The sequence below is a fragment of the Dendropsophus ebraccatus genome, chromosome 3 (genome assembly GCF_027789765.1).
Source record: "Dendropsophus ebraccatus isolate aDenEbr1 chromosome 3, aDenEbr1.pat, whole genome shotgun sequence".
In the NCBI taxonomy this organism is placed as follows: Eukaryota; Metazoa; Chordata; class Amphibia; order Anura; family Hylidae; genus Dendropsophus; species Dendropsophus ebraccatus.
In genome coordinates this window covers 195,104,517-195,132,382 of record NC_091456.1, presented here as the reverse complement: position 1 = coordinate 195,132,382, position 27,866 = coordinate 195,104,517, and the positions used below count along the sequence as shown (strand labels likewise).

Genomic DNA, 27,866 nt, shown 5'->3' with positions numbered 1-27,866 from the left:
ATAAGGGAGGGATACAGGGGAGGGGAGCCATCTATAAGGGAGGGATACAGGGGAGGGGAGCCATCTATAAGGGGGGGGGGATACAGGGGAGGAGCCATCTATAAGGGAGGGATACAGGGGAGGGGAGCCATCTATAAGGGGGGATACAGGGGGGAGCCATCTATAAGGGAGGGATACAGGGGAGGGAGGCCATCTATAAGGGGGGATACAGGGGGGAGCCATCTATAAGGGAGGGATACAGGGGAGGGGAGCCATCTATAAGGGGGGATACAGGGGGGAGCCATCTATAAGGGAGGGATACAGGGGAGGGGAGCCATCTATAAGGGGGGGGGATACAGGGGAGGAGCCATCTATAAGGGGGGGGGATACAGGGGGGGAGCCATCTATAAGGGAGGGATACAGGGGAGGGAGCCATCTATAAGGGAGGGATACAGGGGAGGGGAGCCATCTATAAGGGAGGGATACAGGGGAGGGGAGCCATCTATAAGGGGGGGGGGATACAGGGGAGGAGCCATCTATAAGGGGGGGGATACAGGGGGGAGCCATCTATAAGGGGGAATACAGGGGAGGGAGCCATCTATAAGGGGGGAATACAGGGGGGGGAGCCATCTATAAGGGGGGATACAGGGGGGGGGAGCCATCTATAAAGGGGGAATACAGGAGGAGCCATCTATAAGGGGGGAATACAGGAGGAGCCATCTATAAGGGGGGATACAGGGGAGGGGAGCCATCTATAAGGGGGGGGATACAGGGGTAGCCATCTATAAGGGGGTAATACAGGGGGGGCATCTATAAGGGGGCAATACAGGGGGGAGCCATCTATAAGAGTCAGCCTACCCACTAAACAAGGGTGTAAAGGGGCCAATACAGATGTGCAGTGTGTATATAGATGAGGATGGTGACAGAGTGTGGAGCCTTATATGTCTGTCTGGCAGATTCTGTGGATTCGTGGCTCGGAGAAGTTCTCATAACGGCCCAGGGCAGATGGAGAAGAAGATGAAAAGGGAAGAACTCCGATCAGAGAAGACGTCACCTGTGAGTCACTAAATATATCTGCACTGTAATGTATATGGTGTGTAGAGCTGGGGCTACTGCTAAATGACTTGAAGAGGTGATATTGCTCTGTGTACAGTGGATTATTCAGTTGCAGCAGTGGTGTTAGTCAGTATGTGCTGGTATTAGTCGGTATGTGCTGGTATTAGTCGGTATGTGGTGGTATTAGTCGGTATGTGCTGGTATTAGTCGGTATGTGCTGGTATTAGTCGGTATGTGCTGGTATTAGTCGGTATGTGCTGGTATTAGTCGGTATGTGCTGGTATTAGTCGGTATGTGGTGGTATTAGTCGGTATGTGCTGGTATTAGTCGGTATGTGCTGGTATTAGTCGGTATGTGCTGGTATTAGTCGGTATGTGCTGGTATTAGTCGGTATGTGCTGGTATTAGTCAGTAAGTAGTGGTGTTATTTGTTACTTGTAATCTGGTACTGTGTTTTATTGGATTTAGTATAGAGGATTTAGTCAGTAACAATATGGTGGTGATGGTAGTGGTTGTGGCGATAGTTCCCCCTTGTATACTGGTATTATTGGTAATACCATATATATATACCAGTAGCATGCACTTGGTCGAGGAAGGGGGGCTCCAGGTTGACAGTCTGCAGCCCTCAGGGTATGCTGGGAGTTGTAGTACAGTAGTACAATCCTCCGATACCTGCCGCTGTAGACAGATGTATTGCTGGAACTTCAGGGCTGATGGTTGTCACCCACAGGTTGCAGCCACCAGGAGAATCAAACTGAGGACAAGAGTGGTGCTGTCTGTGGAAGAAAGCAGCTATATTTTTCTAATGTTAAGCCCTTTTACTTTTTTTGTGGCTCTATATTCCAGATGTAGAAGCCTCTTACACGGCTCTGTATCCTTATTCACTATAAGAAATGTAGAACAATATTCCCTTTATTATTCAAAAAAATCCTTGTCACCTGCTGGGGTTCCCTATGGGTAACGTTGGTTGGGGGCCCACTCAGCCTCACTCGCCCCCCCTAGGCTGAACCCCTAGCTACGCCCCTGAGGGGAGGCCACAGCAGCACAGAGGATGTCAGGAGAGAAGGGTGCTGATCTTATAGGGGAGGTCACAGCAGCACAGAGGATGTCAGGAGAAGAGGGTGCTGATCTTATAGGGAAGGTCACAGCAGCACAGAGGATGTCAGGAGAGGAGGGGGCTGATCTTATAGGGGAGGCCACAGCAGCACAGAGGATGTCAGGAGAGGAGGGTGCTGATCTTATAGGGGAGGTCACAGCAGCACAGAGGATGTCAGGAGAGGAGGGGGCTGATCTTTTAGGGGAGGTAACAGCAGCACAGAGGATGTCAGGAGAGGAGGAGGCTGATCTTTTAGGGGAGGTAACAGCAGCACAGAGGATGTCAGGAGAGGAGGGTGCTGATCTTATAGGGGAGGTCACAGCAGCACAGAGGATGTCAGGAGAGGAGGGGGCTGATCTTTTAGGGGAGGTAACAGCAGCACAGAGGATGTCAGGAGAGGGGGCTGATCTTATAGGGAAGGTCACAGCAGCACAGAGGATGTCAGGAGAGGAGGGTGCTGATCTTATAGGGGAGGTCACAGCAGCACAGAAGATGTCAGGAGAGGAGGGGGCTGATCTTTTAGGGGAGGTAACAGCAGCACAGAGGATGTCAGGAGAGGAGGGGGCTGATCTTATAGGAGAGGTCACAGCAGCACAGAGGATGTCAGGAGAGGAGGGTGCTGGTCTTACAGGAGAGGTCACAGCAGCACAGAGGATGTCAGGAGAGGAGGGGCTGATCTTATAGGAGAGGTCACAGCAGCACAGAGGATGTCAGGAGAGGAAGGTGCTGATCTGATAGGGGAGGTCGCAGGGTCCCAGGAGCACAGAGGATGTCAGGAGAGGAGGGTGCTGATCTTATAGGGGAGGTCACAGCGTCCCAGCTTCCCCCCCCCCTTATTAATGGTCACCCTCTCCCCCCCTATAGATGGTCCCCCCCTTCCCCTCTACTTATAGATGGTCCCCCTCTTCCACCCCTTATAGTTCTTCCCCCTGCTTCCCCCCCCCTTATAGCTGGTCCCCCTCTTCATAGCTGGTCCCCCTCTTTCCCCCCCTTTATAGCTGGTCCCCCTCTTCATAGCTGGTCCCCCTCTTCATAGCTGGTCCCCCTCTTTCCCCCCCTTATAGATGGTCCCCCCTCTTCGCCCCCCCTTATACCTTGTTCCCCTCTTCCCCCCCCCTTATAGCTGGTCCCCCCTCTTCCCCCCCTATAGATGGTCCCCCCTCTTCCCCCCCCTCCCCTATAGCTGGTCCCCCCTCTCCCCCCCCCTATAGATGGTCCCCCTCTTCCCCCCCCCTCCCCTATAGATGGTCCCCCTCTTCCCCCCCCCCTCCCCTATAGCTGGTCCCCCTCTTCCCCCCCCTCCCCTATAGCTGGTCCCCCCTCTCCCCCCCCTATAGCTGGTCCCCCCTCTTTCCCCCCCCCTTATAGATGGTCCCCCTCTTCCTCCCTTATAGATGGTCCCCGCTCTCCCCCCCCCTTATAGCAGGTCCCCCCTCCCCCCCCCCTTATAGATGGTCTCCCCCCCCCCTTATAGATGGTCTCCCCCCCCTTATAGATGGTCTCCCCTCTCCCCCCCCCCTTATAGATGGTCTCCCCTCTCCCCCCCCCCTTATAGATGGTCTCCCCTCTCCCCCCCCCCTTATAGATGGTCTCCTCTCCCCCCCCCCTTATAGATGGTCTCCCCTCTTTCCCCCCCTTATAGATGGTCTCCCCCCCTTATAGATGGTCTCCCCTCTTTCCCCCCCCCCTTATTCCTTGTTCCCCTCTTCCCCCCCATTATAGCTGGTCCCCCCTCTTCCCCCCCCCTATAGCTGGTCCCCCCTCTCCCCCCCCCCCCCCTATAGCTGGTCCCCCCTCTCCCCCCCCCCCCCCTATAGCTGGTCCCCCCTCTCCCCCCCCCCTTATAGCTGGTCCCCCCTTTTCCCCCCCCCGCCCCCCTTATAGATGGTCCCCCTCTTGCCAGCAGATAACACACAAAAAAAACAAAAAAACAACACAACTCACCTGCCGTCCGTTCCCCCGTCGAGCCTCTTTCCTTCTGCAGCCTCCGGCTGATGCGCGGCTGCCGGGGGTCTCCCTTCCTATCCCTGACAGCGCGCGCATCAGAGAGCTCCCCATGTGCCGGAAGTCACAGCCACAGGAGCACGGGGAGCTGTCTGATGCGCGCGCTGTCAGGGATAGGACGGGAGACCCCCGGCAGCCGCGCATCAGAGTCAGTGGCGGATTATGATGGGCGACGTGGTGTGGGCCCCCCCGGAGCCTCGGGCGGCCGCCCAAACCGCCCACATTATAATCCGCCACTGCCTGGGATATACATATTTCTATGCTAAGATAATAAGAAAGGATATAAGGGCGGACTAGATGGACCAGGAGGTCTCTTTCTGCCGGCAATCTTCTATGTTTCCATTAATTTAGAGCGTATAAAGCTGCAAAAGAACAAGGAAAAAAAAGCCACTTTTTGGGATATTGGAAGTGATTTATTTCACACATCTCGCCTACATCATTAGTAAATTAAAAACTGATAAAAATTTATCAGGTCGTGTTCACACATTGCAGTTTCCTTGTTACTGCATCATTGTTGTGAAGCCGCTGCAGTGTCAGGGTAGTCCTGCACTGAAACGCCAATGTGTGTGAACACGGCCTGGGTAATCAGTGCAGAAAATGACAGATCAGACATGTGCGAGTCCCTGGACTCCCTGCATTAGGGTCCTATTCCACGGAGCGATAATCGTTCTGATTTGGCCGATTATCAGCTGATGATCATGTTATCGGCTGATAGTTTATTTAGGCTCAAACCTAAAGTGATCGGGCGCCGACCGCGCATCGCTGCGCGGAATAGCGGGCGCGGTGGGCAACCGACGATCTCACAAGCAGCATACATTACCTAGCATGTTGCAGGTCTTCTCCCGCACTTCTTCTTCTTCCCGATCCCGCGCGCAGCAGCAGCTTTGGTGCAGCCTGTCTGAGCTGACAGAGCGCTCAGCCAATCACTGGCCAAGACCGCCGCGGGCAGTGATTGGCTACGTGGTCTGTCAGCTCAGACAGGCTGCGCTGCTGCTGCTCGCGGGACCGGGAAGAAGAAGTAGTGCGGGAGAAGACCTGCAACATGCTAGGTAAAGTATGGGGTTTAAACAAGGGTTGAAAGGACATCGGTACTGTCCCTGTAGCCCTCACTAAACGATTATCGGGCCGTGTATTAGGCCCAATAAACGAGCGCCGATCTAGCAGATTGGCGCTCGTTTACATTATTGATCGGGCCCTTACACTGAGCGCAAACCAGGATTCAGCGGCCAAAAATAACCCCAATAACTTTTATTATCCTCACAGATTAACAAATCACTTCTCACAAAGCGTCCGCCACCAAAGCAACTCGGGAAAAAAAGTATATGCATAGATAAAATAGTATAAACAGCAAAAGAAACAGTATAGTAACAGCCAGAGAACCGCTACTAAGCCTAAAGGGAAGGGATCACCATCAGAGCCCAGTACTGGAACATAGGGAGAGATTTATCAAACTGGGGTAAAGTAGACTTGGCTCAGTCGCCCCCGGCAACCAATCAGATTCCACCTTTCATTTTCCAAAAAGTCTGTGAGGAATGAAAGGTGGAATCTGATTGGTTGCTAGGGGCAACTGAGCCAGTTTCACTTTACACCAGTACGATAAATATCCTCCTTTTTTAACAGCATTTAGAGATATGCTTTACAGCAAGCTCCATGGGACATCACAGACAAGGCCTGTCCTATGCTCAGTGACCTTTATAGGGGACAAGTAAGAGATCGCAGGAGGTCCGACCTCCGCAACCCCCATGAATCTCCCAATCGGCTCCTTTGTTTTGAATAGAGCCATGTGACCTGCGGCTCTATTCATTCCTATGGAGCCGCCGGAAGGAGCGGAGCGCTGTGCTCGTCTTTCTCTGGCAGCTCCACAGGAATGAATAGAGCCGCAGGTCACATGTTTTACAAAACAAAGGAGTCGGGGGAGGGGCTGATCTGGAGATTGGTGGTGGGTACAGAGGTTGGACCCCCGCAATCTCTTACTTGTCCCCTATCCACAATCAGGGCCCTATTACACAGAGCGATAATTGTCCAAATCAGGATGACTCGGCGATTATCGCTTTGTGTAATAGAGAGAACGTTCATCTGTAACCTTAATACGGTTGCACCCTATTTCTGTAGGAATGTCTTCCTTATACTGCTCATTACTGCTGTCTTCTGTCACTTCCTGATCTTTTTCTTTAGGGGGAGGGGGTGATCTGGAGATTGGTTGGGGGTACGGAGGTTAGACCCCTGAAATCTTACTTGTTCCCTATCCACAATCCCTATTACTCAGAGCGATAATTGTCCAAATCAGGACGACTCGGGCGATTACTGCTTCATGTAATAGAGAGAACGATCAGCCGATGAAACAGTCAGCGACTGATCGTTTCTTTAGGTCCTGACCTAAAATCATCAGTCGTCAGGCGCGCATCAATGCGTGTAATAGCAACGCGAGGCCATCCGTGCAGATGTAATATCTATATTTCACGGGCCGACTGACAGTTTTTAAAAGGTTATGTATTGTGGGTAGAACATTTTCCACATTTGATTTCTGATGAAAACATTTCCCACATTCTCATCATCAAATCGGCTTCTTCCCTTTGTGAACTTGTCGATGTTGAACAAGTTTTGCGTTCCTAGAGAAACATTTCCCACATTCTGGGCACGAGAATGACTTCTCCCCCGTGTGAATTTTCAAATGTACAGCAAGAGATGATTTCTGAGTAAAAGATTTCCCACATTCTGAACATGAAAACTTTTTCTCCCCCGTGTGAATTCTCTGATGGACAACAAGAGATGATTTATGAGTAAAAGATTTTCCGCATTCTTTACATGAAAATGGCTTCTCCCCAGTGTGACTCTTTTGATGTGTAGCAAGAGATGTCTTGTGTCGAAAACTCTTCCCACATTCTGGGCAAGATAATGGCTTCAATCCTGTGTGAACTTTGTGATGCTCAAGAAGAATGCATTTCAAAGAAAAACATTTCCCACATTCTGAGCATGAATATGGCTTCTCCCCAGTGTGGATTCTCTTATGTCCAGCAAGATCTTTTTTCCGTGCAAAACATTTCCCACATTCTTGGCATAGAAATGGCTTCTCCCCTGTGTGAATTCTCTGATGTTCAATAAGAGATCCTTTTAAGAGGAAACTCTTCGTACATTCCGGACAAGAAAATGGCTTTTCTCCTGTGTGAATTTTCTGATGTTGACTGAGAGATGCTTTCGCAGTAAAACATTTCCCGCATTCTTTGCATAAGAATGATGTATTTTCTGTCTTGGCTTTTTTACGATTAACCCCCCTTCTAGAACGTCTCTCATTATCTTTGCCGTGATTGGCTCTGCGTATAGCTGGGGGAATGGAATCCTCTTCGTTTTTTACATTAAACTTTCTTGTAATATCTAGAGAAAATAACAGAATGTATTAGTACTTCAGTGGTCGTATACTTCTAGTCTTTTTTATGCCACAGCCTGAAGTGTGAGTCGGAATTATTCTAGAACATGACATCATGGGACATTCTCACTATCCTACAACCGTGCACTGTGTCACCCGCAGGTGGGCACCTGTGACCTGGATATGGTTGGACATAGAGGATACAGGTACCACATGGGCATCCTGCAGCATAGTCACCGCACATGTTACAGCTCGGCCTGTAGATCCTGTACATATTACTACTAGCTGTGACCACTGTCCTATGGTGATGGCTCTTACATTATCACACCAGCAGGGGGCAGTGTGTGTTTCCCACATCATCACATCAGCAAGGGGTGGTGTATCCTTCCCACATCATCACAACAGTAGGGGGCAGTGTGTATTTCCCACATCATCACACCACACCAGCAGGGGGCAGTGTGTGTTTCCCACATCATCACACTAGCAGGGGGCAGTATGTCCTCCACACATCATCACACCAGCAGGGGGCAGTGTGTCCTCCCCACATCATCACACCAGCAGGGGGCAGTGTGTCCTCCCCACATCATCACACCAGCAGGGGGCAGTGTGTCCTCCCCACATCATCACACCAGCAGGGGGCAGTGTGTCCTCCCCACATCATCACACCAGCAGGGGGCAGTGTGTCCTCCCCACATCATCACACCAGCAGGGGGCAGTGTGTGTTTCCCACATCATCACATCAGCAGGGGGCAGTGTGTCCTTCCCACATCATCACACCAGCAAGTGGCGGTGTATCCTCCCCACATCATCACACCAGCAGGGGGCAGTGTGTCCTCCCCACATCATTACACCAGCAGGGGGCAGTGTGTCCTCCCCACATCATCACACCAGCAGGGGGCAGTGTGTCCTCCCCACATCATTACACCAGCAGGGGGCAGTGTGTCCTCCCCACATCATCACACCAGCAGGGGGCAGTGTGTCCTCCCCATATCATCACCCCAGCAGGGGGCAGTGTGTGTCTCCCACATCATCACCTCAGGAGGGGGCAGTGTGTCCTCCCCACATCATCACCTCAGGAGGGGGCAGTGTGTCCTCCCCACATCATCACCTCAGGAGGGGGCAGTGTGTCCTCCCCACATCATCACACCAGCAGGGGGCAATGTGTCCTCCCCATATCATCACCCCAGCAGGGGGCAGTGTGTGTTTCTCACATCACCTCAGGAGGGGGCAGTGTGTCCTCCCCACATCATCACACCAGCAGGGGGCAGTGTGTGTTTCCTACATCATCACACCAGCAGGGGGCAATGTGTTCTCCCCACATCACACCAGCAGGGGGCAGTGTGTCCCCCACATCATCACACCAGCAAGGGGCGGTGTACCCTGCCCACATCATCACACCAGTAGGGGGCAGTGTTTCCTCCCCACAGCCTCACACCAACAGGGGGCAGTGTGTTCTCCCATCACCACCACACCAGCAAGGGGCGCTGTACCCTCCCCACATCATCACACCAGTAAGGGGCGGTGTATTCTCCCCACATCATCACACCAGCAGGGGGCAGTGTGTCCTCCCCACATCATCACACCAGCAGGGGGCAGTGTGTCCTCCCCATATCATCACCCCAGCAGGGGGCAGTGTGTGTCTCCCACATCATCACCTCAGGAGGGGGCAGTGTGTGTCTCCCACATCATTACACCAGCAGGGGGCAGTGTGTCCTCCCCACATCATCACACCAGCAGGGGGCAGTGTGTCCTCCCCATATCATCACCCCAGCAGGGGGCAGTGTGTGTCTCCCACATCATCACCTCAGGAGGGGGCAGTGTGTGTCTCCCACATCATTACACCAGCAGGGGGCAGTGTGTCCTCCCCACATCATCACACCAGCAGGGGGCAGTGTGTCCTCCCCATATCATCACCCCAGCAGGGGGCAGTGTGTGTCTCCCACATCATCACCTCAGGAGGGGGCAGTGTGTGTCTCCCACATCATTACACCAGCAGGGGGCAATGTGTCCTCCCCATATCATCACCCCAGCAGGGGGCAGTGTGTGTTTCTCACATCACCTCAGGAGGGGGCAGTGTGTCCTCCCCACATCATCACACCAGCAGGGGGCAGTGTGTGTTTCCTACATCATCACACCAGCAGGGGGCAATGTGTTCTCCCCACATCACACCAGCAGGGGGCAGTGTGTCCCCCACATCATCACACCAGCAAGGGGCGGTGTACCCTGCCCACATCATCACACCAGTAGGGGGCAGTGTTTCCTCCCCACAGCCTCACACCAACAGGGGGCAGTGTGTTCTCCCATCACCACCACACCAGCAAGGGGCGCTGTACCCTCCCCACATCATCACACCAGTAAGGGGCGGTGTATCCTCCCCACATCATCACACCAGCAGGGGGCAGTGTGTCCTACCTACATCATCACACCAGTAGGGGGCAGTGTTTCCTCCCCACAGCATCATACGCGCAGGCGGCAGTGCTACCAAACTTCCCAACAGCTCGGTCAGAATGGCCTAGATGTTGCAATATGTTAAAAGAACCATCCTGCTTCTCTAAGGCTCCGTGCACAAGGAGCAAAAGTGTCATAATGACAGTCTATGGGAGGTTTGCGTGCCTCCTCTTAGCGTCTCTCTGCGCTGATGAATGAATATGTTCATCAGTGCCGAGAGAGGAGGCGCGTGAGCCTCCCATAGACTGTCATTATGACAGGGAGGCTGGCAGGACTCTGCCACTTTTGCTCCGTATGCACGGAGCCTTAGTCCAGTGATATCTCCTCTCATAGTCCGTCACCTGGGTAAAATGTTATTAAGTGCAGCATAGTAATGTCTAGCAGTCTCTCACCAGGAGGTACACTACCCAAAGATAGCCTCTGAGAACTTTTTTGTTATAAGATTGTGTAAGTAGAAATTTTACATCCTCTTGTAGTAGGAGCGAGTGTGTAACCAGACCTCACCTGTAATCACATAACTGCAGGGTGAGTATTGTGGCTATCCAACATTTCTACTTGGGCGCAGTATTCGTGTATTTTGTTGTCCTGCAAAATGACCCTTGGAATAAACTTGCTTGAATTAAAAAAGTCAAAAACAGAAAGATTCAGGTCGTCCAGGACTATTTGTGGCAGTGTACAGTAGTTTTTTTTGTTTCGCGATAGAATGTTACGTGTGCAAGTACAGGGTGGGTGAAAACCTTACCTAATAAATTCCCCCAACATGTTTCACTACACACTGTGCGGCATCATTGGGGGCAAATGGCACGAAGACTGCTGCTCCTATGAAAACATATGGCGCAGAACAATGGAGGGGGGGGGGTGCTTGTGCCCCCCTGAACTCATAGGCTCTCTGTTAATACAAATCAATCAACCTAGGAGGATCACCGATTAGTGTGTGGGAGGCCCCTCATGACATCAATGGAGAAAATCATTCTGAATCCAAAAGGCTCCTATGTGTGTCATTTGCCCCACTTCCCCTGATGATGCTACAGTGTGTGTAGTGAAACATGGTGGGTGGGGCATTGTTATTCTCTTAGGTCTAAGGCGCATGATTGTTGGCCTATGGAGCTCATCAATATTTATGGTTATTTCTACTGCTGTCTGGCAATTATTACTACTCGCTAGCTCTGTCTGAGATCTGGTCTCTCCGATATTGCATTCCACAAAAGAAACAAAATTCTTGGTTGGGCGTTTTTAGAGTGGTGAGACTGTCACTCACCCCTATAGTCTATTACGATTGGCTGCATTTAGTGGTCACTACTCACCAGGGCGGTTACCTGTAGTGATATCCTCCTTATACTGCTCATCACTGCTCACATCTGTCTCTTCCTTCTCCTCATTTACTTTTACGTCTGTAATGTTAATACGGTTCCGCCTTATTTCTGTTGGAATGTCCTCCACGCTGCTGTCATCTGTCACTTCTTCCTCCTCCTCCTTTATTTTTACAGTGGTAACATTACTATGGTTTCGCCTTATTCCTGTGGGAATGTCTTCTATACTGTGGTCTTCTTCCTCCTTTACTCTTATGTCTGTAACAGTAATAGGAATGTCCTCCATATACTGCTCATTACTGCTCGCTTCTGTTACTACTTTTTCTTCTTCTTCCTCCTTTATTCTTACATCTGTAACCTTAATATGGTTCCACTTTATTTCTGTAGGAATGGCCTCCTTATACTGCTCATTACCGCTGTCTTCTGTCACATCTTTTTCTTCTTCTTCCTCCATTGTTCTTACATCTGTAACCCTAATATGGTTCCACCCTATTTCTGTAGGAATGTCCTCCTTACACTGCTGATTACTGCTGTCTTCTGTCACATCTTTTTCTTCTTCTTCCTCCCTTGTTCTTACATCTGTAACCCTAATATGGTTCCACCCTATTTCTGTAGGAATGTCCTCCTTATACTGCTCATTACTGCTCACTTCTGTTACTACTTTTTCTTCTTCTTCCTCCTTTATTCTTACATCTGTAACCTTAATATGGTTCCAATTTATTTCTGTAGGAATGTCCTCCTTATACTGCTCATTACTGCTATCTTCTGTCACTTCTTGATCACCTTCTTCATCCTTTACGCTTACAGCTCTAACATTAAACTGAAAAAGAAATACTGAAAGAGTCAGGCAGGAGAAGCGGTCACTTATTATAAGATCAGCAGAAAAGATGCTAAATTATCATGACTACTTTTTAGGCTACGTTCACACACTGTACACACAACGGTCGTCTCCAGTGAGCGGCTGTTGTTTAACGCTGCCTACGCTACGGCCGGAATTAGTGATTATGATCATTAATTCCATCTGCTGGTAGCGTTAAACAATGGCCAATGGTTGTACAGCATGTGAACATAGCCTTAAACTGTAACAGCAACTAAGTTGTGTCCATCATCAACTTTGCAGCAGACAGGTTCATTTTTCGCGGGTCCGTACGAACTACGGCCGTAGTCTTATATGCTGTGTGCATCGTACGACCGTAGTTCGTACGAATTGCTATAACGTATCATACTCAAAACAACGGCCGTAGTTTTGCGGTAAAAACTACGGCTGTTGTTTTACGTAGTGTGAACATAGCCTAACTACGTTTTATACACAATTGGAGTGGAGCATTGTGCGCTTTACAGTCTGAGAGCAGAGAGCTGGCGTTGTACCTTGCTTATACTGTATTTTATTAGGTGACGCTGGCAGAAAATCTTCCACAACAATTAAGGACTCCGTATTTCTATAGCTGGAACAAGGAGGTCTCCCTTGAGAAGTATATGGGGTCTTAGCTTATGCTCTCCTGTATCCTGAGGTGTAGTCACTAATCCTGAATAGCTATAATGTAATTACTATAGTTGAGCTGCAGTGCCCAGTCCAGGGTGCAGGACTGTAAATAAATCAATGATCTGATAACAAGGCCCGGCCTGAAGCCCCACGGGTCCTATATGTGCTAGGAGAAAGCTCTACAAACTTCACCACAAATTTTCTCCTTCCATATTCCCATATATTGAGATCTGTGATTTGTTTGTTCTAGGAAACTAAATCACATTCGTTATCACTTTTTTTTTTTTTTTTTTTTTACTGTCCCTTCCCTTATTCAAGAGTATCCCCGATCTCCATGAACTTGTGTCTGTACACATAGACAGACACCGGCTGCTTGTTGGCTTACAGATTTTATTATGTATACAATATGGCTGACCACTGTACAACCCATGAAGTTTTTAACTTTCTCAACCATATTTCCCCATAGATTGTAAGCTCTTGTGACCAAGGCCGCACTGTCTAATGTTATCTGTACATATTCCTTACCTGATCATCCTGCTGATCCTCCGGCATCACATCCTTGTACTGATCCTTGTGTCCTTCTACATACTCCCACTCCTCCATGGAGAAATAGACCGCCACGTCCTGACACCTTATAGGAACCTGACACACACAATGATCACACAGTCATCCCCTTTAAAAGTCGCCTTTCCTGGGTCCTGACAATGGCTCCCAGTAATATCCTCGGGACGTATAGGTGCGGCCTATGAGGCTGGACCTAGGATGGACAGGAGAGGGAGGCACAGCCGGAGGAGTGACAGGAGAGGGGGGCACAGCCGGAGGAGTGACAGGAGAGGGGGGCACAGCCGGAGGAGTGACAGGAGAGGGAGGCACAGCCGGAGGAGTGACGGGAGAGGGGGGCACAGCCGGAGGAGTGACGGGAGAGGGGGGTACAGCCGGAGGGGTGACGGGAGAGGGGGGCACAGCCGGAGGAGTGACGGGAGAGGGGGGGCACAGCCGGAGGAGTGACGGGAGAGGGGGGCACAGCCGGAGGGGTGACGGGAGAGGGGGGCACAGCCGGAGGAGTGACGGTAGAGGGGGGCACAGCCGGAGGGGTGACGGGAGAGGGGGGCACAGCCGGAGGGGTGACGGGAGAGGGGGGCACAGCCGGAGGAGTGACGGGAGAGGGGGGCACAGCCGGAGGAGTGACGGGAGAGGGGGGCACAGATGGAGGAGTGACGGGAGAGGGGGGCACAGCCGGAGGGGTGACGGGAGAGGGGGGCACAGCCGGAGGGGTGACGGGAGAGGGGGGCACAGCCGGAGGGGTGACAGGAGAGGTGGGGGGGGGGCAGCCGGAGGGGTGACGGGAGAGGGGGGTACAGCCGGAGGGGTGACGGGAGAGGGGGGCACAGCCGGAGGAGTGACGGGAGAGGGGGGCACAGCCGGAGGGGTGACGGGAGAGGGGGGCACAGCCGGAGGGGTGACGGGAGAGGGGGGCACAGCCGGAGGGGTGACGGGAGAGGGGGGCACAGCCGGAGGGGTGACGGGAGAGGGGGGCACAGCCGGAGGGGTGACGGGAGAGGGGGGCACAGCCGGAGGGGTGACGGGAGAGGGGGGCACAGCCGGAGGGATATAATATAATGGCTGATTACAGTCCTAAAATGACTGTGGATGATTTATCTGACTTTGTGGTAAAGTTACCTCATAGTAATATAAGTCTGATAGACACAACACCCGCCGGCAGCCGCGTCCTCACAGGGAGGATTATACACGGAGCAGCAATTATTTATTCAAGAATTTATCTGAAACCTAAAAAAAATACTAAAGCCCGAACTCTGCTCCCCGGACGTCTGAGAGAAAAGTGAGAACCCGAAACTGCGTCCCTGCTGCTCCCCCACCGTGTGCTCACCCTGTGCGGAATCCAGGAAGTGGGCTACAGTAGATGCTATTTCCAAGAGACTCTATTTACCCTTGGTGACGTCACGCTCATGTGACTTGTGTGGGAGGAACTTAATTTTTCCAGGCCTTTCTTAGCAGATTGTGTGCTTCCCGTGTGCTTCCAGGACCTGCCATGATGTCACAGTCATGTGATCAGCCACATGGAGGAGGAGGAGGAGTCACATGATCAGGGGCTGCTGCTCAGTGTATGCAGGACTCTGCTGTGCTGGATGAGCTGAAGTGATGTGTATGCAGCAGAGCTGTGTGTGTGATGTGTGTGGAGCAGAGCTGTGTATGTGTGTGTATTATATGCCTGCAGCGGAGCCCTGTGTGTAATGTGCATGTAGCTGAGCTGTATGTGTGTAATGTACATGTAGCTGAGCTGTATATGTGTAATGTACATGTAGCTGAGCTGTATATGTGTAATGTACATGTAGCTGAGCTGTATATGTGTAATGTACATGTAGCTGAGCTGTATATGTGTAATGTACATGTAGCTGAGCTGTATGTGTGTAATGTACATGTAGCTGAGCTGTATATGTGTAATGTACATGTAGCTGAGCTGTATATGTGTAATGTACATGTAGCTGAGCTGTATATGTGTGTAATGTACATGTAGCTGAGCTGTATGTGTGTAATGTACATGTAGCTGAGCTGTATATGTGTGTAATGTACATGTAGCTGAGCTGTATATGTGTGTAATGTACATGTAGCTGAGCTGTATGTGTGTGTAATGTACATGTAGCTGAGCTGTATATGTGTGTAATGTACATGTAGCTGAGCTGTATATGTGTAATGTACATGTAGTTGAGCTGTATGTGTGTGTGTAATGTACATGTAGCTGAGCTGTATGTGTGTAATGTACATGTAGCTGAGCTGTATGTGTGTAATGTACATGTAGCTGAGCTGTATATGTGTAATGTACATGTAGCTGAGCTGTATGTGTGTAATGTACATGTAGCTGAGCTGTATATGTGTAATGTACATGTAGCTGAGCTGTATGTGTGTAATGTACATGTAGCTGAGCTGTATATGTGTGTAATGTACATGTAGCTGAGCTGTATGTGTGTGTAATGTACATGTAGCTGAGCTGTATATGTGTAATGTACATGTAGCTGAGCTGTATGTGTGTTTAATGTACATGTAGCTGAGCTGTATGTGTGTAATGTACATGCTACATGTACATTACACACATACAGCTCATCTACATGTACATTACACATATACAGCTCAGCTACATGTACATTACACACATACAGCTCAGCTACATGTACATTACACATATACAGCTCAGCTACATGTACATTACACATATATACAGCTCAGCTACATGTACATTACACACAGCTCAGCTACATGTACATTACACACACATACAGCTCAGCTACATGTACATTACACACACATACAGCTCAGCTACATGTACATTACACACATATACAGCTCAGCTACATGTACATTACACATATACAGCTCAGCTACATGTACATTACACACATACAGCTCAGCTACATGTACATTACACACATATACAGCTCAGCTACATGTACATTACACATATACAGCTCAGCTACATGTACATTACACACATATACAGCTCAGCTACATGTACATTACACACATACAGCTCAGCTACATGTACATTACACACATATACAGCACAGCTACATGTACATTACACATATACAGCTCAGCTACATGTACATTACACACATACAGCTCAGCTACATGTACATTACACACACATACAGCTCAGCTACATGTACATTACACACATACAGCTCAGCTACATGTACATTACACATATATACAGCTCAGCTACATGTACATTACACACATATACAGCTCAGCTACATGTACATTACACATATACAGCTCAGCTACATGTACATTACACACATATACAGCTCAGCTACATGTACATTACACATATACAGCTCAGCTACATGTACATTACACACATATACAGCTCAGCTACATGTACATTACACATATACAGCTCAGCTACATGTACATTACACACATATACAGCTCAGCTACATGTACATTACACATATATACAGCTCAGCTACATGTACATTACACATATACAGCTCAGCTACATGTACATTACACATATACAGCTCAGCTACATGTACATTACACACATACAGCTCAGCTACATGTACATTACACATATACAGCTCAGCTACATGTACATTACACATATACAGCTCAGCTACATGTACATTACACACATACAGCTCAGCTACATGTACATTACACACACATACAGCTCAGCTACATGTACATTACACACATACAGCTCAGCTACATGTACATTACACACACATACAGCTCAGCTACATGTACATTACACACACATACAGCTCAGCTACATGTACATTACACACATACAACTCAGCTACATGTACATTACACACATACAACTCAGCTACATGTACATTACACACATATATACAGCTCAGCTACATGTACATTACACACATATACAGCTCAGCTACATGTACATTACACACATATACAGCTCAGCTACATGTACATTACACACATACAGCTCAGCTACATGTACATTACACACATACAGCTCAGCTACATGTACATTACACATATATACAGCTCAGCTACATGTACATTACACACATATACAGCTCAGCTACATGTACATTACATATATATACAGCTCAGCTACATGTACATTACACACATATACAGCTCAGCTACATGTACATTACACACATACAGCTCAGGTACATGTACATTACACACATACAGCTCAGCTACATGTACATTACACACATATACAGCTCAGCTACATGTACATTACACACATAGAGCTCAGCTACATGTACATTACACACATACAGCTCAGCTACATGTACATTACACACATACAGCTCAGCTACATGTACATTACACATATACAGCTCAGCTACATGTACATTACACACATACGGCTCAGCTACATGTACATTACACATATATACAGCTCAGCTACATGTACATTACACACATACGGCTCAGCTACATGTACATTACACATATATACAGCTCAGCTACATGTACATTACACACATATACAGCTCAGCTACATGTACATTACACACATACGGCTCAGCTACATGTACATTACACATATATACAGCTCAGCTACATGTACATTACACACATATACAGCTCAGCTACATGTACATTACACATATACAGCTCAGCTACATGTACATTACACATATACAGCTCAGCTACATGTACATTACACACATACAGCTCAGCTACATGTACATTACACATATACAGCTCAGCTACATGTACATTACACACATATACAGCTCAGCTACATGTACATTACACACACATATACAGCTCAGCTACATGTACATTACACATATATACAGCTCAGCTACATGTACATTACACACATACAGCTCAGGTACATGTACATTACACACATACAGCTCAGCTACATGTACATTACACATATACAGCTCAGCTACATGTACATTACACACATACAGCTCAGCTACATGTACATTACACACATACAGCTCAGCTACATGTACATTACACACATACAGCTCAGGTACATGTACATTACACACATACAGCTCAGCTACATGTACATTACACATATACAGCTCAGCTACATGTACATTACACATATACAGCTCAGCTACATGTACATTACACACATACAGCTCAGCTACATGTACATTACACACATATACAGCTCAGCTACATGTACATTACACATATACAGCTCAGCTACATGTACATTACACACACATACAGCTCAGCTACATGTACATTACACACATATACAGCTCAGCTACATGTACATTACACACATATACAGCTCAGCTACATGTACATTACACACACATACAGCTCAGCTACATGTTCATTACACACACATACAGCTCAACTACATGTACATTACACACATACAGCTCAGCTACATGTACATTACACACATATACAGCTCAGCTACATGTACATTACACACATATACAGCTCAGCTACATGTACATTACACACATATACAGCTCAGCTACATGTACATTACACACACATACAGCTCAACTACATGTACATTACACACATACAGCTCAGCTACATGTACATTACACACACATATACAGCTCAGCTACATGTACATTACACACATACAGCTCAGCTACACGTACATTACACACATACAGCTCAGCTACATGTACATTACACACATATACAGCTCAGCTACATGTACATTACACACATATACAGCTCAGCTACATGTACATTACACACATACAGCTCAGCTACATGTACATTACACATATACAGCTCAGCTACATGTACATTACACACATACAGCTCAGCTACATGTACATTACACACATACAGCTCAGCTACATGTACATTACACATATACAGCTCAGCTACATGTACATTACACATATACAGCTCAGCTACATGTACATTACACACATATACAGCTCAGCTACATGTACATTACACACATATACAGCTCAGCTACATGTACATTACACATATACAGCTCAGCTACATGTACATTACACACATATACAGCTCAGCTACATGTACATTACACACATACAGCTCAGCTACATGTACATTACACACATACAGCTCAGCTACATGTACATTACACACATACAGCTCAGCTACATGTACATTACACATATACAGCTCAGCTACATGTACATTACACACATATACAGCTCAGCTACATGTACATTACACATATACAGCTCAGCTACATGTACATTACACACATACAGCTCAGCTACATGTACATTACACACATACAGCTCAGCTACATGTACATTACACATATACAGCTCAGCTACATGTACATTACACATATACAGCTCAGCTACATGTACATTACATATATACAGCTCTGCTACATGTACATTACACACATACAGCTCTGCTACATGTACATTACACACATACAGCTCTGCTACATGTACATTACACATATACAGCTCAGCTACATGTACATTACACATATACAGCTCAGCTACATGTACATTACATATATACAGCTCTGCTACATGTACATTACACATATACAGCTCAGCTACATGTACATTACACATATACAGCTCAGCTACATGTACATTACACACATACAGCTCAGCTACATATACATTACACATATACAGCTCAGCTACATGTACATTACACATATACAGCTCTGCTACATGTACATTACACATATACAGCTCAGCTACATGTACATTACACATATACAGCTCAGCTACATGTACATGACACATATACAGCTCAGCTACATGTACATTACACACATATACAGCTCAGCTACATGTACATTACACACATATACAGCTCAGCTACATATACCCAGCACTGTACTTCCTCTATCAGTCCTGTAACCAGAGAACAGACGCTTTCTGTATCTGACAGGAACAACTGTGACTAGAGAGCGGGGGAAGCACACGGCTCCTGTACGGCTCTGCAGGTGGAGGGATATGTGGAGTTGAGAGTCTATTATATATGTCATATTCTTATAATGTATATATATATGTTTGTATACCGCTCTATAGACAGATGCTGGACAGGCCCCTCCCGCTCTCTTCCTCTATTGGAATATGTTGTTTTGTTGTTCTTGCTGTAATCCAAGGTCTTTGGTTTGGGACTATTTGCCAATAGATAAAGATTAGGGGAGGATGGGGGGGCTAGAACAATGACTTCTTATGTAGAATGTATGAGCCCCCCCCCTCGACACGCGTTCCAAAACAATAGACCGCTGTGTGTTGCCCCCAGTAGTATATACCCCTTGTGTGCTACCGCCAGTAATATATACTCCTTGTGTGCTGCCCCTAATAGTATATACCCCTTGTGTCCTGCCCCCAGTAGTATATAGCCCCCCGTGTGCTCCCCCAGAAGTATATAGACTTCTTGTGTGCTGCCCCAGTTGTATATATACCCCCTGTGTGCTGCCCCCAGTTGTATATACCCCCTGTGTGCTCCCCCACTAGTATATAGGCCCCCTGTGTGCTCCCTCAGGGGTATTTAGCCCCCCTGTGTGCTCCCCCACTTCGATATAGACCTCCTGTGTTCTCCCCCACTTGGATATAGACCCCTGTGTGCTCCTCCAGTAGTATATAAACCCCCTGTGTGGTTCCCGCAGTAGTATATAGACCCCCTGTGTGCCCCACCAGTATTATATAGACCCCTTGTGTGCTGCCCCAGTAGTATACAGACCCCTGTGTGCTCCCCCAGTTATATATAGACCACCTGTGTGCCTCACAAGTAGTATATAGACCCCCTGTATGTTCCCCCAGTAGTATATAGACCCCCTGTGTGCCCCACCAGTAGTATATAGACCCCCTGTGTGCCCCACCAGTAGTATATAGACCCCTGTGTGCTCCCCCAGTAGTATATAGCCCCCCTGTGTGCTCCCCCACTTGGATATAGACCTCCTGTGTGCTCTCCAAGTTGTATATAGACCCCATTCTGCTGCTCCAAGTAGTATATAGACCTCCTGTGTGCTGCTCCCAGTAGTATATAGACCCCTCTGTGGAGCCCCAGTAGTCTATAGCCCCCCTGTGTGCTCCCCCTGTTATATAGCCCCCCTGTGTGCTCCCCCCATTTATATAGACCCCCGATGTGCGCTCCCCCAGTTAAACAGACCCCTGTGTGCTCCCCCTCCCATATAGTATATAACACAATAAAACAAACACTTATACTCACCTGGGTCCGGGCGTCTCCTCTTCTCTTCACTCTTATGGCTGCAGGAAGGGTTTTCCCTGCGATCACAAGTGGCCGCACTCCCCTTGTCCTGGCGCCGATGCTCCAGTGATGTAAATGGAGCGCCGACACCACAAGGACAAAGCTGCCACTTGTGACCGCAGGGAAAACCCTTCCCGCGGCCACAAGAGTGACTGACAGGAAGCGAGTCAATGTCTCCCGCCCTGTCAGTGCTGCTGCATGTAACTATGAGCGCTCATTACGAGTGCTCATAGTTACAGTTCAGATGGCAGCAGCGAGCGGGGAAGCGGCCCTGTCCAGCGGTCTGGAGCACAAGAGCGGGGCGTGGGGGCCCCCTGGATGTTGGGGTGCTTGGTGCCAAAGACCGCCACTGTGTGTATGTACATATGTGGAATCACCCCAGGGAAGGAGCTGGGGGGCAGCAGGAGGATTAACCCCTTCAGGACTGGATGGGTTTAAAGGGAACCTGTCACCCCCCGTGCCGGGGTGACAGCCTCCCGACCCCGTTAGAGCCCCCTATACTCACCTAATCCCGCCGGGTCCCGATTCTGGAGGTGGTCGGGTGATGAAGATCTCAGCCGCTGCAGCCCGGCGTGCGTGCTGAGAGATGAGTCCAACGCTCATAGAGAATGACGGAGCGCTGGACTCTCCTGTCATTCTCTATGGGTGTTGGACTCATCTCTCAGCGCACGCGCCGGGCTGCAGCGGCTGAGATCTTCATCACCCGACCACCTCCAGAATCGGGACCCGGCGGGATGAAGTAAGTATAGGGGGCTCTAACGGGGGGTCGGGAGCCTGTCACCCCGGCACGGGGGGTGACAGGTTCTCTTTAAGCAAACAACGGTTTTTTTATTCTATTTCTGCTGACGCGTCACAAGAGACAGAACTTTATTCCTTGTTTCTGGTATGTATATTTAAAAATAGTCGTCCAGTACTTATCAGCTGCTGAATGTCCTGCAGGAAATGATGTATTCTTTCCAGTCTGACACAGTGATCTCTGATGCAACCTCTGTCCATGTCAGGAACTGTCCAAAGCAGCAGCAAATCCCTATAGAAAACCTCTCCTGCTCTGGACAGTTCCTGACATGCACAGAGGTGGCAGCAGAGAGCACTGTGTCAGACTGGAGAGAATACACCACTTCCTGCAGGACATACAGCAGCTGATAAGTACTGGACGATTTTTTAATAGAAGTAAATTACAAATCTATATAATGTTCTGAAATCAGTTGATTGAATAGAAAAACATTTTCTTACATCATCTCATCTTTCCCTTCAGCTTCCTACAATATAGGATCCACTGCTTCATGTCCGACCGAGCAGGGATGGAGAGAGACAGGAAGAAGATGGCCGAGAGGATAATAACCCGCACCCTACACATACTCTTCCTGCTTACTGGGGAGGTGAGGGATTCTGGGAGTGATGTCATCATGACATCATTCTTATCTATGGAATAACAGATGGATAGGACTGGAGAGGTGAGGGATTCTGGGAGTGATGTCATCATGACATCATTCTTATCTATGGAATAACAGATGGATAGGACTGGAGAGGTGAGGGATTCTGGGAGTGATGTCATCATGACATCATTCTTATCTATGGAATAACAGATGGATAGGACTGGAGAGGTGAGGGATTCTGGGAGTGATGTCATCATGACATCATTCTTATCTATGGAATAACAGATGGATAGGACTGGAGAGGTGAGGGATTCTGGGAGTGATGTCATCATGACATCATTCTTATCTATGGAATAACAGATGGATAGGACTGGAGAGGTGAGGGATTCTGGGAGTGATGTCATCATGACATCATTCTTATCTATGGAATAACAGATGGATAGGACTGGGGAGGTGAGGGATTCTGGGAGTGATGTCATCATGACATCATTCTTATCTATGGAATAACAGATGGATAGGACTGGAGAGGTGAGGGATTCTGGGAGTGATGTCATCATGACATCATTCTTATCTATGGAATAACAGATGGATAGGACTGGAGAGGTGAGGGATTCTGGGAGTGATGTCATCATGACATCATTCTTATCTATGGAATAACAGATGGATAGGACTGGGGAGGTGAGGGATTCTGGGAGTGATGTCATCATGACCTCATTCTTATCTATGGAATAACAGATGGATAGGACTGGGGAGGTGAGGGATTCTGGGAGTGATGTCATCATGACATCATTCTTATCTATGGAATAACAGATGGATAGGACTGGAGAGGTGAGGGATTCTGGGAATGGATGGAGTGATAGTAATGTGTCTCTCCATACACAGGATTACACAGTAGTGAAGAAGTCCTCTAGTGGGCGCTGTGGGGCCCCTGGGGGTGAAGGATGGGGAAGAACCCTGAGCCCAATCCCGGGGCCCCTGATACATGAGGAAATGGAGGAAGAGAAGATCCTAGAAGTCACCAACAAGATGGTGGAGCTGCTGAGTGGAGAGGTGAGACTGTGGCTGCTGGGAATGCTGGGACATTATACAGTAACACCACTGGAGGGGTGGGGGGGATGACTGTGTGATCATTGTGTGTGTCAGGTTCCTATAAGGTGTCAGGACGTGGCGGTCTATTTCTCCATGGAGGAGTGGGAGTATGTAGAAGGACACAAGGATCAGTACAAGGATGTGATGCTGGAGGATCAGCAGCCCCTCCCAGCAGCAGGTAATAGACAGGACTATATACACACCTCCTCTCTGTATTATGTTCTATGGTACATTGTATGGCAGTATTATACACATAGGGTACAGTGTGTGACAGTATTATACACAGAGGGTACAGTATATGGCGGTATTATACACAGAGGGTACAGTGTGTGACAGTATTATATACAGAGGGTACAGTGTGTGACAGTATTATATACAGAGGGTAAAGTATATGGCGGTATTATACACAGAGGGTACAGTGTGTGGCAGTATTATATACAGAGGGTACAGTATATGGCAGTATTATACACAGAGGGTACAGTATATGGCGGTATTATACACAGAGGGTACAGTGTGTGGCAGTATTATATACAGAGGGTGCAGTGTGTGGCAGTATTATACACAGAGGGTACCGTATGTGGCAGTATTATACACAGAGGGTACAGTATGTGGCAGTATTATACACAGAGGGTACAGTGTGTGGCGGTATTATACACAGAGGGTACAGTATGTGGCAGTGTTATACACAGGGTACAGTATGTGGCAGTATTATACACAGAGGATACAGTGTGTGGTGGTATTATACACACAGGGTACAGTGTGTGGCAGTATTATACACAGAGGGTACAGTATGTGGCAGTATTATACACACAGGGTACAGTATATGGCGGTATTATACACAGAGAGTACAGTATGTGGCAGTATTATACACAGTGTACAGTATGTGCCAGTAATATACACAGAGGGTACAGTATGTGGCGGTATTATACACAGAGGGTACAGTATGTGGCGGTATTGGCCTTGCTGGGGAAACCCCCCCCCCCCTGGGCACTGGAACCTCAGTAGTAACGGGCTTATATCTCAGCACTGGAAGCGACTATAGAAATCAGCCTGAGATGATCGGCTTTGGAGCGATCTCTGATGATTATCGTCTGGTGTCGGCTGCAGATAGTAACCAGCACCCACCGGGCACGGTGCAGGATCGGCTCCTGAGACCCATAGATTTACATTGGAGCCTGTACCATGCAGAGATACACAGATTGCAGCAGGGAGAGAAGCACAAAGCCAGGCGCTTCTCTCTGATATATCTAGAGACTGGGGGGTCAGGCCCCGACCAGTCCGGACTTTTACCATCTGTAACATGTCATACATTCTTATAATGTCCGGGACACTGTAATGTTATATTACACCAAAATAATAATAATAATAAGATGTGATTCTTCTTGGCAGCTGAGTGTACCCGGAGATCAGAGGGACATCAGATATCTCCAGATATTACAGCAGATGGTCAGATCACACAAGATACATATGAAGAACATTTTATTCCCCCAGATATACCCCCAGCCCCTCACAGCAAAGATCTGCCATCTCATCCTGTTATACAAGTTCCATCTGCTGATTTACTTCATTCTGTTAAGCCGAATAAGAAGAAGCCATTTTTATGTTCAGAATGTGGAAAATGTTTTAAACATAAATCAAAGCTTGTTGAACATATGAGAACTCATACAGGGGAGAAGCCATTTTCATGTTCAGAATGTGAGAAATGTTTCAAACGCAACTCAGAGCTTGTTGAACATATGAAAACTCATACAGGGGAGAAGCCATTTTCATGTTCAGAATGTAAGAAATGTTTTAAACACAAATCAACGCTTGTTATACATATGAGAACTCACACAGGGGAAAAGCCATTTTCATGTTCAGAATGTGAAAAATGTTTTAAATGCAAATCAGAGCTTCTTGAACATATGAGATCTCATACAGGGGAAAAGCCATTTTCATGTTCAGAATGTAAGAAATGTTTTAAACGCAAATCAGAGCTTGTTGAACATATGAGATCTCATACAGGGGAAAAGCCATTTTCATGTTCAGAATGTAAGAAATGTTTTAAACGCAAATCAGAGCTTGTTGAACATATGAGATCTCATACAGGGGAAAAGCCATTTTCATGTTCAGAATGTAAGAAATGTTTTAAACGCAAATCAGAGCTTGTTGAACATCAGAAATGTCACGCAGGAGAGAAGCCGATTTCATGTCCAGAATGTGGGAAAAATTGTACTCGGACATCGCATCTTGTTATACATATGAGAACTCACACAGGGGAAAAGCCGTTTTCATGCTCAGAGTGTGAGAAATGTTTTAAACGCAAATCCGAGCTTGTTGAACATCAGAAAAGTCACACAGGAGAGAAGCTTTTCTCATGTCTAGAATGTGGGAAAAATTTTACTCAAAAATGCGCTCTTGTCAGACATCAAAGAGCTCACACAGGGGAGAAGCCATTTTCATGTTCCGAATGTGGCAAATGTTTTGCACTGAAAAAGACTCTGAATGAACATCAGAGAATTCACACAGGAGAGAAGCCATTTTCATGTTCAGAATGTGGGAATTGTTTTACTCGTAAATCAGCCCTTGTTAAACATGAAAGAATTCATACAGGAGAGAAGCCATTTTCTTGTTCGGAATGCGGGAAATGTTTTTCTCGGAAATCAATCCTCACGCTACATGAAAGAACTCACACAGGGGAGAAGCCATATTCATGTTCAGAATGTGCAAAATGTTTTATTGGGAAATCAAATCTGGTTGAACATCAAAAATCTCACACAGGGGAGAAGCCTTTTTCATGTTCAGAATGTGGAAAATGTTTTACTGTGAAATCAGCTTTCCTTAAACATGAAAAAAGTCACACAGGGGTGCGGAGTTGAGAGTCCATTTTGTCTGTGTTGCTTCCTTTTATACTTTCTTCATGGAATGTGTACATGCTTGGTGTAATGCTCTGCAGATAGCTGCGGGGGAGGAGGCCCCCGCTCTGTCACCATGTGTTATGGAGCTTGTTCTTTTATACTTATTGTACTGAAATAGCTTAGCTGCAAGTTCTGGGAGTTTTGCCGATAGATAACGGCCAGGACGGCTAGAGATGGACACCACCACTGCTCCAGGTCTTGGGATATGTAACACATCTGGTTCCGCTCCTGACTTGTAACCTTCATGATAAGATATAAAAGAAGGGGGTATCAGTATGCATGAATAACTTTCCTTCCCGGGAGGATGGGCTCTGACAGGGTCCACGTTCTCGGAAAGAAGGAAGATTGGGGTAAAAGGAGTTGATGGTGAACACAAGTATGATATCAAGTGTTGTAGCTCCAACATATGCCTTATAGATGGATTATTACTTTATTTGTATTGATTTTTTTTTGCTTGATATTGAATTGTTGGATATTGGAGATTGAGAAGGTGGGGATCAGGGGGACCATCCCGCTCGAGGGATGAGGATCGGGGGGGGGGGGGGTCTGGGTCTCGTGTCCTCGGCAGCTTTCCTGGATGCCTTATGTTCAAGAGCCGCCAATTCTTGTTATTTTTTTTCTTACCCTTTGTGAATGGAATTTATTCATCCTTTTTTGGTGGCGCCGGGAGAAGATGTGCCTCATCGTAAGCTAACAGTGTGTATTCTTTTCTTTGTGTAAGAATATGGAGTATATAAGGGGAAAATAACGTATGTCTAATGGGTCTATGGTAAGGGAGAAAATTGTAATTGTTGTTTAGATGTATTTTGTAATAAAGATATTTTTTTTAATAAAAAAATAAAATAAAAGATATAAAAGAAGGGACGTTCCTATAATAAACAGAAGCAGCTTGAGCACGGACTTGGCCTCATGTGTCTGGTTGATACTCGCGCACAGACTGCAGCTGTCACCCAACTTTTACAATCAGACAGCCCCCAGGTATAGCTGAGAGACTTTCATTTAAGGTCTCACCCTAAGGGTATATTCACACGGGCGGGCTCGCAGCGAGATTCTCGCTGCGAGCCCGGCAGGTCCTGTCAGTTCCCA

At 47.6% G+C, this 27,866-nt stretch overlaps 2 protein-coding genes across 2 annotated transcripts in view; one reads left to right on the top strand and one right to left on the bottom strand.

Annotated features, from left to right (window-relative positions):
- Window positions 1-13,565, bottom strand: part of LOC138787615 (zinc finger protein 420-like) — a 42,431-nt gene extending 28,866 nt beyond the window's left edge. The window contains exons 1-3 of the mRNA XM_069964956.1: window positions 13,265-13,565; window positions 11,251-12,076; window positions 6,692-7,506 (exon numbers count right to left, since the gene is read on the bottom strand). Of these exons, the coding sequence (XP_069821057.1) occupies window positions 6,692-7,506; window positions 11,251-12,076; window positions 13,265-13,342 (1,719 nt within the window). The 5' untranslated portion in view covers window positions 13,343-13,565. The remainder of the gene's footprint in view (window positions 1-6,691; window positions 7,507-11,250; window positions 12,077-13,264) is intronic.
- The window catches only part of LOC138786760 (zinc finger protein 84-like), a 790,489-nt gene extending 763,248 nt beyond the window's left edge, over window positions 1-27,241 (top strand). Inside the window, exon 3 of the mRNA XM_069963796.1 lies at window positions 25,273-27,241. Coding sequence (XP_069819897.1) covers window positions 25,273-26,741 — 1,469 coding nt within the window. The 3' untranslated portion in view covers window positions 26,742-27,241. The remainder of the gene's footprint in view (window positions 1-25,272) is intronic.
- Window positions 27,242-27,866: the final 625 nt, after the last annotated feature.